Source organism: Dendrobates tinctorius, unplaced genomic scaffold (assembly GCF_039654945.1).
Source record: "Dendrobates tinctorius isolate UK_male_01 unplaced genomic scaffold, ASM3965494v1 ptg000055l, whole genome shotgun sequence".
In the NCBI taxonomy this organism is placed as follows: domain Eukaryota; kingdom Metazoa; phylum Chordata; class Amphibia; order Anura; family Dendrobatidae; genus Dendrobates; species Dendrobates tinctorius.
Genome location: NW_027361723.1, coordinates 2,599,053 through 2,613,125, shown reverse-complemented (window position 1 = coordinate 2,613,125; position 14,073 = coordinate 2,599,053). Strand labels below are relative to the sequence as shown.

Sequence of the window (14,073 nt, the reverse complement as noted above, 5' to 3'; positions counted from 1 at the left end):
GTCCGCCGGGCTCGGATGACGGCGCTGTACACTCCGGGGGCGGATTTCCCCTCTGTTCTCTCTTCAGGCTCCGGTTACTGATAAATAAGAAAAGACACAAGCAGCCTCCCCCGTCATGAGGGGAACGAGCCGCTAATGTCCGGCTGCATCCATCAGCCCCGGCACAGGAGAGCGCTGCCGGCTGGAGCTCCGGCCGCACAGTCCTCGGTATTAGGAGCAGTCAGGAAGTCACGGTCAGTGTCCACATGTAGATGGTAAATGAGGAGGGAGACAGTGATGAGATGCAGGCGCTGGACACCGGGAAGCCGCCACTAATAAGGGGGCGCAGAGTCACCGGTACAGGATGTGACCGCTCCGCACTGGATTTACACCGATCCTGAGAAATAGGATCTGACCCAACTCCCTCACCTCAATCATCCGATACCAGGAATTGTCGCTTCTCCAGGACACATGTGGGCGGCTCTGAGAAGAGCCTGGGGGGTGAGGATGGAGCGGAGAATCATTAACACCCCCTATAGTGCAGTATTCATCTAAATAGCGCTGTGAAGCTCGATATACTGCTGTGTACAGGGCTGCAAACCTCCTGTAATGCAGAACCCCCACACACAGCTGTAAACCTTCCATATAGAACTAGATAAAAAAAATGGCTGTTTGCGGCCATTTAATGCTCAATACCCGCTATATAGCTACGACTCCCATTAATACACTGCAGTGTACCCTCAGAGTGCAGTAAATGTCTATACTGTGATGTAGCCTCTATAAAGCGCTCTAGATATTTCATCCATACAGTAATTCCTGACCCATATAGCGCTGTATATCCAGGTAACCATCTGTTTTAACCGCTGATGTCACATAACACCGCAAAATACCCGCAATCTCCCTCCGTGGCCACATCACACAGTGGAGATCATAGCTTTTTCTTAGTAGATGTGGGCGGCTCTGATAAGAGCCTTTGGGGGGTGAGGATGGAGCGGAGACGCATTAACCTCCGAAGCCGTAGAGAGTGCGGCCCGCTGGTAGTTTTTCCCGCTTCTGTATTTGTGTAACATAAGAGTCAGTAAAACTCCTCATCTCGGCGCCGCTGCTGCTCGGAGACACAAAATTATTTGTTTCTCCATTAATGTCAATGTGAGATTCAGGCTGGAAATTAATCAATCTCTGGGAGATCATCATCGATCAGACGCCTCCACCGGTCTGGAGAGGAAAGGGTGGGTGACATCGGAGGAAAATCAGCTGCTGCCCGGTAAGTTACCTGGTTGTCTCCACACACGGATCTGTGATGACCTTTCCTATAGAGAAATCATGCGGACAACCTCTAATGACCGCAGAGAAACAGAGGAGCAAAACTCCACCGTCAGAAACCAACCAAACCGCAAAAACGACTTCCACCTCTATTTAACGCTCACATGCGATCACCACATCCAGCTGATCACAGACTCCTGTATAAAGGGGACTAAATCTCAGAAGAGACAGAACAATGTCGGACTACAGACCTCTGACCGTACAGGAACGAAGGGACCTCATGGATTGGTCTTCCTCTGACAATGGAGGCATCAGGACCCCGGAGCAGACCTCAGTCACAGGGCAGTGAAGCCCCCGCCCTCCTCCTGGACGAGCTGCTGCAGGGTTTATGGCCACAGCTGCTCCTCTCCTCACAGTTCTGCTTCTCATCACTCGTCTTCTCGGCTGGATGATTTCTGTGTTGTGGATAAATAGGAGACTCCTCAGATCGTTACCCGCAGCCTGATGAACAGACCTGAGGAGTCTCCACAGCTGCAATCCACCAGCTCTTCACTCCGCCATTAAGGTCTCAACCTCTGAGGACATAAACTGTAACACTTCATCCAGCTGTAACTCCAGGGTAAAGTCTCCATGTGACGACAAGTCTCTGGAGCTGCGGATGGGAGGAAGTGTGGAGCATGCGTGGCTGGCAGTACATTCCTCTCACTACCACCCTCATCATCCTCACCTCCAGCCCTGCGCTTCATAACTGCAGATGTAAGTGGTGTCTGTCTCCCGCCCCAGTGCGCAGGAGCTGCCGGTCAGGAGAAACCGCTACAGACGTGAGATCAAGACAAGGACCTAAAAAAAGTAGCGGAGGAGCAGCTCTTATGGTGAGGGGGTGGGCGGCTCTTAGAAGAGCCTTTGGGGTGATGGCGGAGCAGATCTCACTTGGCGCTGGTGTACTTGGTGACGGCCTTGGTGCCCTCGGACACGGCGTGCTTGGCCAGCTCTCCGGGCAGCAGCAGGCGCACGGCGGTCTGGATCTCCCGGGAGGTGATGGTGGAGCGCTTGTTGTAGTGAGCCAGGCGGGAGGCTTCCCCTGCGATGCGCTCGAAGATGTCATTGACGAAGGAGTTCATGATGCCCATGGCCTTGGAGGAGATGCCGGTGTCGGGGTGGACCTGCTTCAGCACCTTGTACACGTAGATGGCGTAGCTCTCCTTCCTGCTCTTCCTCCGCTTCTTGCCGTCCTTCTTCTGAGGCTTGGTCACGGCTTTCTTGGAGCCCTTCTTGGGAGCTGGAGCAGACTTGGGATCAGCCATAACAAAAGTAAAGCGACCTCCTCCGTCACAAAGCAGAATAATAATGATTAGAAGAGGCCGCGCTGTTGGAGGTTTATATACGCTGCTGCTGCCCCGCCCTCCTCTCCTGTCATTGGACGGATCTGAAGCAGACTATGGAAATAAATACTTGTGAAAACACCAATCAGCTGCAGGAATGAAAGAATGACGTCACATAGACCGCATGATTTTCTATTCTTCGCCTGTTTCCTCGGTGACCAGGGCGCGGGGTCCCAGTGCCGCCAGTACAAGAACAGACGGGCTGTTAACGCTTTCCTGGATGGAGGCACTCCCAGCTGTGATTTCTTCTGCTCCCGACATTAACCCTTTGCCCTCACGACGGCTCCTGTGCGGATTAATCTCAGATGATATTATACAGATTGTCCCTCATTCTCCGCTCTGGATCTCACATTGTTGTTAGTGATATTTCCACATTTCTGACACTGGTTTTAAACATTTCACCAAGCAAAATCTAACCAGACGAACACATCTGTGATCCGGGGATGTGATCGGCCGACCGCACCCGATATTTCTCCTCCTCACCGGGGCTGGAGCTGTTCTCCCGCTCATTACACGGAGATGACTCTCTGTATACTGGGATCCCCGCTCCCTGTAGGAACCGGTAATAACCGCACAGGAGCCGCAATGAATGAAAGAGAAGCGGGAAGATCAGAATCACCAGAGCGCCAAGGATCGGCCGATCAGCACTGAGGAGATCTCTGGCCGCTTCTACACAAATTCTCCGGTTTTTGTCTCATCTGATCCTGGTTGGATCATTCTATTCCGTAGCAGATCGGCGTCCGCTCTGACACGGGGATGGAGGTGGCCAGCTGCGGGACGAGAAAACCAAGCAGGGACCGTGGGAAACCCTCAGCAGACGATCCTGAGCTCACACAGAGGGCCGTGTCCCGTGTATACCGGCGGCCGCAGCTTCCTGCCATCTCATCGATGTTACAGCGCTTCACAGTCCTGGCACTGCCGACAAGCCGCTCACTGCACAGTCCGACTTCACTGACGGTCATTGCCAGCGATCTGAGGACGGTTATGACGCTGTGCTGCGAGCGACACTCTCTGCGACTCCAGGATGGCGGGAGATGGGTTAATCCCTGTCAGGGCTTCTCCTCCCTCCACACACGAGGCGGCTCCTCACTCACTATTCGATGCGTACTCCCTGTGCTGTCAGCGCGCTGATCCGATCACAGACGGACGCACGAGGCCTGATCTGTTCTGCCGGAGCCTGCTGTGAGCGCTGCCGGGTCTCGGGTGGAAAAGTCGCCGCTTCTGTAAAGCCAGTGTGTAGTGGGGATGAGCAGATCCACGGCCGCTCGGAGCGGAATGGCGGCGGAGATACCCGTGTCTGGTCTCGGGCGGCGCCTGCTGAGGTCTCCCCGTCACTGGCTGATTACAGAGCAGTTGGTGGCTTTGAATTTCCGCGGTTCTTTGTCCCTGTGGGATCATTACCCGCCCTCCGCTACACAGGGCGTCCATGCATCCGACCGCCTCATACAGCCACATTCCCCGGGAATATTCGCTGCCTCCCGACACACGAATCTGACCAGGAAAACATCATGGAGCAGAATCCACACGTTCATCTCCCGGCAGGACTTCGATTTCTGCTCTATGTACAGTGTGCAGAGGGGTCTCTGCGGCACCGCGCGGATATCTGCCTCCACCATGTTAGCTTTCTGGGATAGATCAATGAGAAGAAACCGCATCTCCCCAAGTCCGCGATGCCAGGGGAGAAGTACAAGACCCGTCCCTACACTAGAGGCAGCAGACACGAAGGAGAGCGCAGAAAGAGGAGATAGTAGCCTCTCACGTGAGATGTGGGCGGCTCTGATAAGAGCCTTTGGGGGGGGGGGGGGGGGGGGGGGGGGGTGAGGATGGAGCGGAGACGCATTAACCTCCGAAGCCGTAGAGAGTGCGGCCCTGGCGCTTGAGCGCGTACACCACGTCCATGGCGGTGACGGTCTTCCTCTTGGCGTGCTCGGTGTAGGTGACGGCGTCACGGATCACGTTCTCCAGGAAGACTTTCAGGACGCCGCGAGTCTCCTCATAGATGAGGCCGGAGATGCGCTTGACGCCTCCCCTGCGAGCGAGACGGCGGATGGCAGGCTTGGTGATGCCCTGGATGTTATCACGGAGAACCTTCCTGTGCCGCTTGGCGCCGCCCTTCCCGAGACCTTTCCCTCCTTTACCGCGACCAGACATCGTTCAGGAAATCTTCAGATGACTGTAGAAACAAGCGCTGAGTCCTCCTTTATATAGAGGGTTGCGGACCTGAGTGAAAACTACACAGTGATGACGTCACTATGGGGCGTGCCGCATTACCGGCTCCTCCCTCACCTTTCACTGATTGGCTGATCACATGTGTGCAGCTCCCCCTTTCTTTCTCTCTCCTCAGTGATGCGTGATGAGTTGTGTAGTGATAATAACATATCCGGGCCTTGTGTGTGATATCTGGATGTGGAGACGAGAGGGTGGATGTGACGACAGCTCCTATGCGGCAGACACTGCGGGATTCCTGCTAGCTTCCTGTAATAAGCTGTTCTCTGCAGTGACCACACGGGGGCGAGATTAGCGCACATATTGGCCGCACTGTGCGATTCATTGCCCCTTAGTGGCAGATCTGAGGATCAGAAACAAAATCTCGCCCCTCACCCGTCTTTGAGAGGGTCCTTTCCTCCAGATACAGTTGGTGTGTGACGTCACGGGACATTTTGTCTTCCTCTGTATCCTGGTGATCCACAGTTCATTATGTTGCCTTGGTCAATAATGCCCCTGTGATCAGTGCTGTACAGTGACCCAGGGGCAGACACTGTCAGCTCGCGGCCCCTCCCTGTCCCACATGAGGCTTATGATGGGGACAATCTGGCCATGGGACCCCGGAGCCTTGGGCTCTGAGTAGGGTCATAGTGGGGCCCACCCTACAGTAATAGGCAAATGCATGTAAGCTGTTATCCCTGTTAGGGTGAGTGCACACGCTGCGGAATGCTCTGTGGATTTGTCCGCACAGATTTAGTGCGGATTGCTCTGTGGTTTATCATCTCTACAATGGAGCAAATGGCAAACCGCAGCAGAATCCGCAGCGTGTGCACACAGCCTTATAGTGAAGCGTCAACTGTAATACACATCTACTGTGCGCCCCCTGAACTGGGGTCAGAATTACGGTAGTTTGCATTAAAGGGGTTCTTTTGTCAAAACAAGTTGTCACTGATCCATGGGTTAGTACAGCAGAAAAGGGTCAGCAGTGCTCACCTGCCCAGGTCTCTGAGCAAATGCACTACAGGGTGCAGCAGACCCATATAGCAAAGATGGCGGCAACACAGGTCCTGATGAGACAACCACTCCCAATCCTTGGAGGGGGGATTGCTTAGTTTTAGGCTAAGTGCACACGTACCGGAACTCTTGCGGAAATTACAGCGAGAATTCCGGAATTCCAGTCCGCGGGAAAATCGCATTTTAAATTCCCGCGATTTTCCCGCGGAAAAACTAGCATTTTGCAAGCGTAATTAGCTTGCAGAATGCTAGCGTTCTCCAAGCGATCTGGAGCATCGCTTGGAGAACTGATTGACAGGTTGGTCACACTCGTCAAACACAGTGTTTGACGAGTGTGACCAACTTTTTACTACTGAGGCCGCCTATGTGGCATCAGTAGTAAAAGATAGAATGTAAAAAAAAAATAAAAAATAGTGTTATTCTCACCCTCCGACGTCCCGCGCAGCCTTCCCGCCTCTCTCCACGCTCCCGTTCCCAGTAACCCTTTGCGAAAATGCCCGCGATGACGTCAGTTCTCGCGGGAACGCGACGTCTCGTGGTAATTCGCGATGACGTCGCGCGAATTACCGCGAGACTTCGCGATCCCGCGAGATCGGACGCCATCGCGGGCATTTTCGCAAAGGACTACTGGGAACGGGAGCGTGGAGAGAGGCGGGAAGGCTGCGCGGGACGTCGGAGGGTGAGAATAACAATATTTTTTATTTTAAATTCTATTTTTTACAGGGATATGGTGCCCGGAGGACAGTCTCCTCTCCTCCGGACCGTGCGTACCATCCGCAAATGTTCTGCTTACTTTCCGCATGGTGTGCACAGCCACATGCGGGAAATAAACGGAACAATGCATTCCTATGGGTGCGGGATCGCCGCGATTCCGCAAAATAATGAGAATGCTGCGGTTTTTACCGCAAAGCGATTCCGCCGCGGTAAAAACCGCAGCATTAGCACAGCATTGCGGAATCCCATAGGAATGCATGGGATGCTTATTTTTCGCGTTTTCGCGGCAAAATCGCGCGGTTAAAACTGCCGCGGAAACGCGAAAAAAACGCCACGTGTGAACTCAGCCTTACATTGCACAGAATCTGCTTGTACCGGGCTCTGGTCACACACAGGTAATGCACAGTGTCCGGATTAGAGCCCATTAGTGACGCCCGGACTATTAGATCAGGCGGCTGCCCAGCACTATCTACATGCATCCCAAGTGAACAGACACCATAGTTTACAAGGCCAAAAATTCTGGGCCTTGCCGCACCCGGAAATATAAGGTGCAAAAAATACAAAGAAATTTTTCGTCCTCTTTTTGTGGCTTTGCTTTTAAGTTTAGTGTTAGGACTCGCGAGCGTGAGGAGCCCTGACGTGGCTGCGAGCTTGTATATCTTGGCCAAAATATCGGCCAATACCTCACATGTTTCTGTGTATTTTTTGCACCTCATTTTTCCAGGTGCAGCCGCCTGATCTAATAGTAGGGGCGTCACTAATATGCTGTAAGCCGTACACCGTGCATTACCTGTGTGTGACCAGCGCCCTGTACAAGCAGATTCTCTGCAATCTAAGGCTGGTTTCACATTCGCGCTTTTTAAGCGCACGCACGGCCGGGGGTAGCTCCGCCCCCGATCCGGCTCTCTGCCCGGCGTGCCCGCCCCTTCCTTGTAGCGCCGCCTCCTAGCGCACAGCGGCGCCTGCGATCGGCGCACCCTATCTTTAGCATAGGGTGCGCAGATCATGCGCAGGCCGTGCGCTAGTTGCGCTTTGACCTGCGCTGCGCACTTTTGACGGTGCGCCGTGCGCGCCAAAATCCGAAAAGTTTGATTTTGGCGCGCACGGCGCACCGTCAAAAGTGCGCAGCGCAGGTCAAAGCGCAACTAGCGCACGGCCTGCGCACGATCTGCGCACCCTATGCTAAAGATAGGGTGCGCCGATCGCAGGCGCCGCTGTGCGCTAGGAGGCGGCGCTACAAGGAAGGGGCGGGCACGCCGGGCAGAGAGCCGGCTCGGGGGCGGAGCTACCCCCGGCCGTGCGTGCGCTTAAAAAGCGCGAATGTGAAACCAGCCTAATACTAACAATCCCCCCTCCATGGGTTGGGAGTGGTCTCATCAGTATTCTGCACCTGTGTTGCCGCCATCTTAACTACAAGGGTCTGCTGCATCCTGAGAGGGCGTTTGTTGGGAGACCTGGGCAGGTAAGTACTGCTGACCATTTTCTCCTGCATTCTTGAATTTTTGGAGGATTTTCAATCCTCTTTTTGTGGCTTTGCTGTTAAGTTCACTGATCCCTGGGCTCCACAGGATAGGTGATCGCTTATGTCCGACCATTAGAAACTGCACCGATTGGAAAAATGAGGATGTTTTATCCCCATTTCAAAATGCAGCAGCAGGTGAGATGTCTGACCGCACCTCCATTCATTCTTTTTGGGGCATTAAGAAAAAACAAGTGCAGTCACTGAGACAATGAATATGGATCAGTGATCAAGTTTCACATGAGCTCCAATCTAATGGGGATAAAAGCTCCACATTTTGTCGATCTGTGTCAGTCCAAGCAGTCAGACCCCATCAATCAGTATGTTATCGCTTATCCTGTTGAATTTATTACTTTTTTCACTGGAGAAATTCTATAAGTGCATCTCAGCCTCTGTGTACCAATTGCCATTAGTGATTATATACTTTAAAATTCTTCTTCTAATCAACATCTGAGAGAAAAAATGACCGCCATATATAACACAGTCCACTATATCGAGACCAATAATGCCACATACAAGAAGAAATACCACCACCTCCAGACCACATACTGATCATGAATGCAAACCATGACACTAGCAGCACTGTTATTACCACCAGTGACATTATACACAGGAGCTCTGTATATAGTGTCAGTGTACAGGTAATACAGTGATCACTGGTGACACTGTACACAGGAGCTCTGTATATAGTGCCAGTGTACAGGTAATACAGTGATCACCAGTGGCATTATACACAGGAGCTCTATATATAGTGCCAGTGTACAGGTAATACAGTGATCACCAGTGACATTATACACAGGAGCTCTGTATATAGTGTCAGTGTACAGGTAATACAGTGATCAACAGTGTCATTATACACAGGAGCTCTATATATAGTGCGAGTGTACAGGTAATACAGTGATCACCAGTGACATTATACACAGGAGCTCTGTATATAGTGTCAGTGTACAGGTAATACAGTGATCACCAGTGGCATTATACACAGGAGCTCTATATATAGTGCCAGTGTACAGGTAATACAGTGATCACCAGTGACATTATACACAGGAGCTCTGTATATAGTGTCAGTGTACAGGTAATACAGTGATCACCAGTGACATTACATAGTAACATAGTTTTGAAGGCTGAAGGAAGACCTTATGTCCATCTAGTTCAGCCTATTTTTAGTGCAGCTGTTCTGCATTGTTGATCCTGGGGAAGGCAAAAAACCCACAGAGTAGAAGCCAATTTTCTCCATAGGGAAAAAAATTCCTTCCCCTAAGCTGGGTCAACCATCTACCTATAATATTCTGTTATTCGTAACCTTCTATACTGTTACTCACAAGAAAAGCCTCCATTCCTTTCTTACATTCATTCAGTGAGTTGGCCATCACCACTTTCTCAGGAAGAGAATTCCAGAGCCTCACTGCTCTTACTGTGAAGAACCCTCTTCTATGCTGGTGCAGAAATTGTCTTTCCTCCAAACGAAGAGAATGCCCCCTTGTTCTTGGCACAGTCCTTGGTACAAACAGTTCATTGGAGAGATCTCTGTATTGCCCTCTGATATACTTGTACATATATATTAAGTCTCCCCTAAGTCTTCTCTTTTCTAGAGTAAATAGACCTAATTTTGATAACCTTTCTGGTTATTGTAGTGAACCAACTCCAATTATCATTTTAGTAGCCGCCTTTGAACCCTTTCAAGTTCAGTAATGTCTTTCTTGAGCACCGGCGTCCAAAATTGCACACAATGCTCCAAGTGTGGTCTGACGAGTGATTTGTACGGAGGGAGAATTATGTTTTCATCTCGTGTCCCCAGACCTCTTCTAATGCCTCCCATGACCCTATTTGCTTTGGTGGCAGCTGCCTGACACTGGGCACTCCAATTTAGCTTCTTATTGACTAAGATGCCCAAGTCTTTTTCCATGTCTGATTTCCCCAGCAGTTTCCCATTTAGTAAGTAATTGTAGCCTCTGTTTCTCCTTCCCATGTGCATAACCTTACACTTATCTGGGTTAAACCTCATTTGCCATTTTTCAGCCCAATTCTCCAATTTACTCAAATCTGTCTGTAGTTGCAAACTGTCCTCCATTTTGTTAACTCTCTTACATAGTTTTGTATCATCTGCAAATACTGATATGTTACTGTGTAAGCCATCCACTAGATCATTAATAAATATATTACATAGTAGGGGGCCCAATACAGACCCTGTGGTCCCCACTAGTAACCCTGGCCCAATCTGAGGATGCCCCATTAATAACCACTCTTTGTTTTCTATCACTGAGCCAGCTACCTACCCATCTACACACATTTTCCCCTAGCCCAAGCTTTCTCATCTCACTTACCAATCTTTTATGTGGGACAGTGTCAGATGCTGTAGAGAAGTCGAGATAAATGACATCCAATGATTCTCCTGGGTCCATTTGAGAGCTCACATCCTCATAGAAGCGGATCAGGTTAGTCTGACAGGAGCGATCCTTCATAAATCCATGTTGATATGGAGTTAAACATTTATTAACAGTGAGATATTCCATAATGGTTTCCCTTAGAAACCCTTCACAAATTTTACCCACAGCAGATGTTCAGCTTACCGGCCGATAGTTTCCAGGTTCCTTTTTACACCCCTTTTTGAATATTGGTACCACATTTGGTTGCCGCCAATCAAAAGGAACAGACCCTGTTTCTATAGAGTCTTTAAATATAAGGAATAGAGGCCTGTCTATCACATTACTTAACTCCCTTAATACCCGAGGGTGAATGCCATCAGGGCCTGGTGATTTGTCCATTTTAATCTTACTAACCCCTTAATGTCCAATGACGGACACAGTCCGTCATCGGACATCTCCCCTGCTTTGATGAGGGCTCCGGCGGTGAGCCCGCATCAAAGCCGGGACATGTCAGCTGTTATGAACAGCTGACATGTGCCCGCAATAGGCGCGAGCGGAATCGCCGTCCGCCCGCGCCTATTAACTAATTAAATGCCGCTGTCAAAGCTGACAGCGTGCATTTAAATAGCATTTCCGGCCGCCGGGCCGGAAATGACGTCACCGCCGACCCCCGTCACGTGATCGGGGGTCGGCTTCATGTTATCTGGACAACCAGAGGTCTCTATGAGACCTCTATGGTTGTTGCAGGCATATGGCTTTCAGCGCCACCCAGTGGTCGGCGCTGAAAGCACAGCAGTAAATCTGCCACATATGGGCGATCTGCCCAACGCCCATATGTAGCAGAGCCGATCGGGTTGCGCAAGCTTCTAGCCTCCTATGGAGTCTATTGAAGCATGCCAAAAGTAAAAAAAAAAAAAATGTTTAAAAATAAAAAAAAATTAAAAAAACCTAAAAGTTCAAATCACCCCCCCTTTCGCCCCAATCAAAATAAAACAGTAAAAAAAAAATCCCACATACACATATTGGGTATCGCCGCGTTCAGAATCGCCCGATCTATCAAGAAAAAAAAAGCATTAACCCGATCGCTAAACGGCGTAGCGAGAAAAAAATTAAAAATGCCAGAATTACGTTTTTTTGGTCACCAAGACATTGCATTAAAATGCAATAACGGGCGATCAAAAGAACGTATCTGCACAAAAGTGGTGTCATTAAAAACGTCAGTCCGGCACGGAAAAAATAAGCCCTCACCCGACCCCAGATCATGAAAAATGGAGACGCTACGGGTCTCGGAAAATTGCGCAAATTTTTTTTTTTTTTTTTTTTTTTTTTTTTTTAGCAAACTTTGGAATTTTTTTTCACCACTTAGATAAAAGAGGACATAGACATGTTTGGTGTCTATGAACTCGTAATGACCTGGAGAATCATAATGGTAGGTCAGATTTAGCATCTAGTGAACCTAACAAAAAAGCCAAGCAAAAAACAAGTGTGGGATTGCACTTTTTTTGCAATTTCACCGCACTTGGAATTTTTTTCCCGTTTTTGAGTACACGATATGGTAAAACCAATGATGTCATTTAAAAGTACAACTCGTCCCGCAAAAAATAAGCCCTCACATGGCCATATACACGGTAAAATAAAAAAGTTATGGCTCTGGAAAGAAGGGGAGGGAAAAATGAAAATGTAAAACCAAAAATACCCCTGGTCATTAAGGGGCTAAGGCGGTCCTGCACTTCTTCCTGGGTTAGGCAGGTAATACTTAATGGGGAGTTTACATTATCACTCTGCATTTCCCCAGGCAAATCCTTTTCCTGTGTGAACACTGTTGAGAAATAGTATTTAAAACATTTGCTTTTCCCACATCGCTCTCTATGATTTCACCCTCATTGTCCTTTAAAGGGCCGACACCATCAATTTTAATCTTTTTACTGTTTATATAATTAAAGAATAGTTTGGGATTTGTTTTACTTTCCTTAGCAATGAGTCTCTCAGTTTCCACTTTTGCTAAATGTGTTTGTTTTTTTACACATTGTATTTTTTCTCTATAACTTTTTAATGCTTCTTCATTGCCTTCTTGTTTTAGCTTCCTAAATTCCTTGTTCTTGTTCTTTATTGCCCTTTTTACATCCTTATTTGGCCACATTGGTGTTCTCCTGTTCCTAGTCCTTTTATTTCTGTATGGTATGGCCAGCTCGCAGTGGGGGTGTAAAACTGATTTAAATGTTTCCCATTTATTTTCTGTGCTCCTATTTTTGAGGACATTGTCCCAATCAATTCGGCGAAGCTCCTCTCTAAGCTGCTCACACTTTGCTTTCCTGAAATTCAGCGTTTTCGTAGCCCCCTTCCAGGGCACCTTACTGAAGGCCAAGTGGCATTGTGTTATATTGTGGTCACTGTTCCCTCGGTGCCATCCACTCGCACTTCTGTTATTCTATCTGGCCTGTGGCTTTACACTAAGTCCAGAAGGGCCGTCCCTCTAGTTGGGCCCTGCACAAGTGGTGACAGATAATTATCCTCGGTCACTGACAGACATTGGTTTCCTTTCTGAGATCCGCAGGTTTCAGTTTCCCGGTCTGTGTCGGGGTAGTTGAAGTCCCCCATAATAATCACCTCATTGGGATTTGTTCAGTAGCGTAGCTACCGGGGGGACAGAGGGGGCAGTGGCCCCGAACTCTGAGGGGCCCACTGAGCTATGCTACTGTAACTGTATCGGCGTGCACAGCGCACCCATACAGTTACATTCTGCAGCAGAGCAGGGAGAATCGATCTCCCTACACTGGTGCCCGGCCGCTGAGGGACCTGGTGCCAGCAGTGCGCCCCCCACCTCACAGCCAGCAATGTCGTCCTGAGCTTTTCTGTGCGCACAGGACCTGTGATGAGGTCACAAGAGGGGCGGAGTCAGGGGGTCACATGATCACGGGCTTCAGCACAGGGCTCTGCTGTGCTGGTTGTCATGGTGCTGGATGAGGTGAAGTTTCTGTGTGGGCTCAGGATTGGTTTACAGGGTGGATGTAGCAGAGCCGTGTGTGTATGAGGTGTACGGAGGAGCAGAGCTGTTTGTGTACGGAGTGGAGCCGTATGTGTACGAGGTGTATGGAGCAGGCCGTGTGTGTATAGGGGGTATCAGGTGCAGTAATAGGGACATATATGGCAGCAGAGGCTCAGTATTGGGGTATCAGGTGCAGTAATAGGGACACATACGACAGCAGAGGCTCAGTATTGGGGTATCAGGTGCAGTAATAGAGACACATACGGCAGCAGAGGCTCAGTATTGGGGTATCAGGTGCAGTAATAGAGACACATACGGCAGCAGAGGCTCAGTATTGGGGTATCAGGTGCAGTAATAGGGACACATACCCCAATACTGAGCCTCTGCTGCCATATGTGTCCCTATTACTGCACCTGATACCCCAATACTGAGCCTCTGCTGCCGTATGTGTCTCTATTACTGCACCTGATACCCCAATACTGAGCCTCTGCTGTTGTATGTGTCCCTATTACTGCACCTGATACCCCAATACTGAGCCTCTGCTGCCGTATCAGGTGCAGTAATAGGGACACATACGGCAGCAGAGGCTCAGTATTGGGGTATCAGGTGCAGTAATAGAGACACATACGGCAGCAGAGGCTCAGT

At 49.7% G+C, this 14,073-nt stretch overlaps 2 protein-coding genes across 2 annotated transcripts; both read right to left on the bottom strand.

Moving 5' to 3' along the window:
- Positions 1 to 2,125: 2,125 nt before the first annotated feature.
- LOC141091612 (histone H2B 1.1-like) lies at positions 2,126 to 2,585 on the bottom strand. Its single transcript, XM_073577298.1, has one exon. The coding sequence runs from the start codon at positions 2,544 to 2,546 to the stop codon at positions 2,169 to 2,171; it is 378 nt and encodes a 125-aa protein (XP_073433399.1). The 5' UTR covers positions 2,547 to 2,585; the 3' UTR covers positions 2,126 to 2,168.
- A 1,844-nt stretch (positions 2,586 to 4,429) lies between these two features.
- LOC141091717 (histone H4) lies at positions 4,430 to 4,786 on the bottom strand. Its single transcript, XM_073577407.1, has one exon. It carries the CDS (start codon positions 4,773 to 4,775, stop codon positions 4,464 to 4,466), a length of 312 nt encoding a protein of 103 aa, XP_073433508.1. The 5' UTR covers positions 4,776 to 4,786; the 3' UTR covers positions 4,430 to 4,463.
- Between the last annotated feature and the right edge of the window lie 9,287 nt (positions 4,787 to 14,073).

Excerpts from the sequence above, each read along its gene's own strand:
- LOC141091612 (XM_073577298.1), bottom strand. The coding sequence starts at position 2,546 with ATGGCTGATCCCAAGTCTGCTCCAGCTCCCAAGAAGGGCTCCAAGAAA.
- LOC141091717 (XM_073577407.1), bottom strand. The coding sequence starts at position 4,775 with ATGTCTGGTCGCGGTAAAGGAGGGAAAGGTCTCGGGAAGGGCGGCGCC.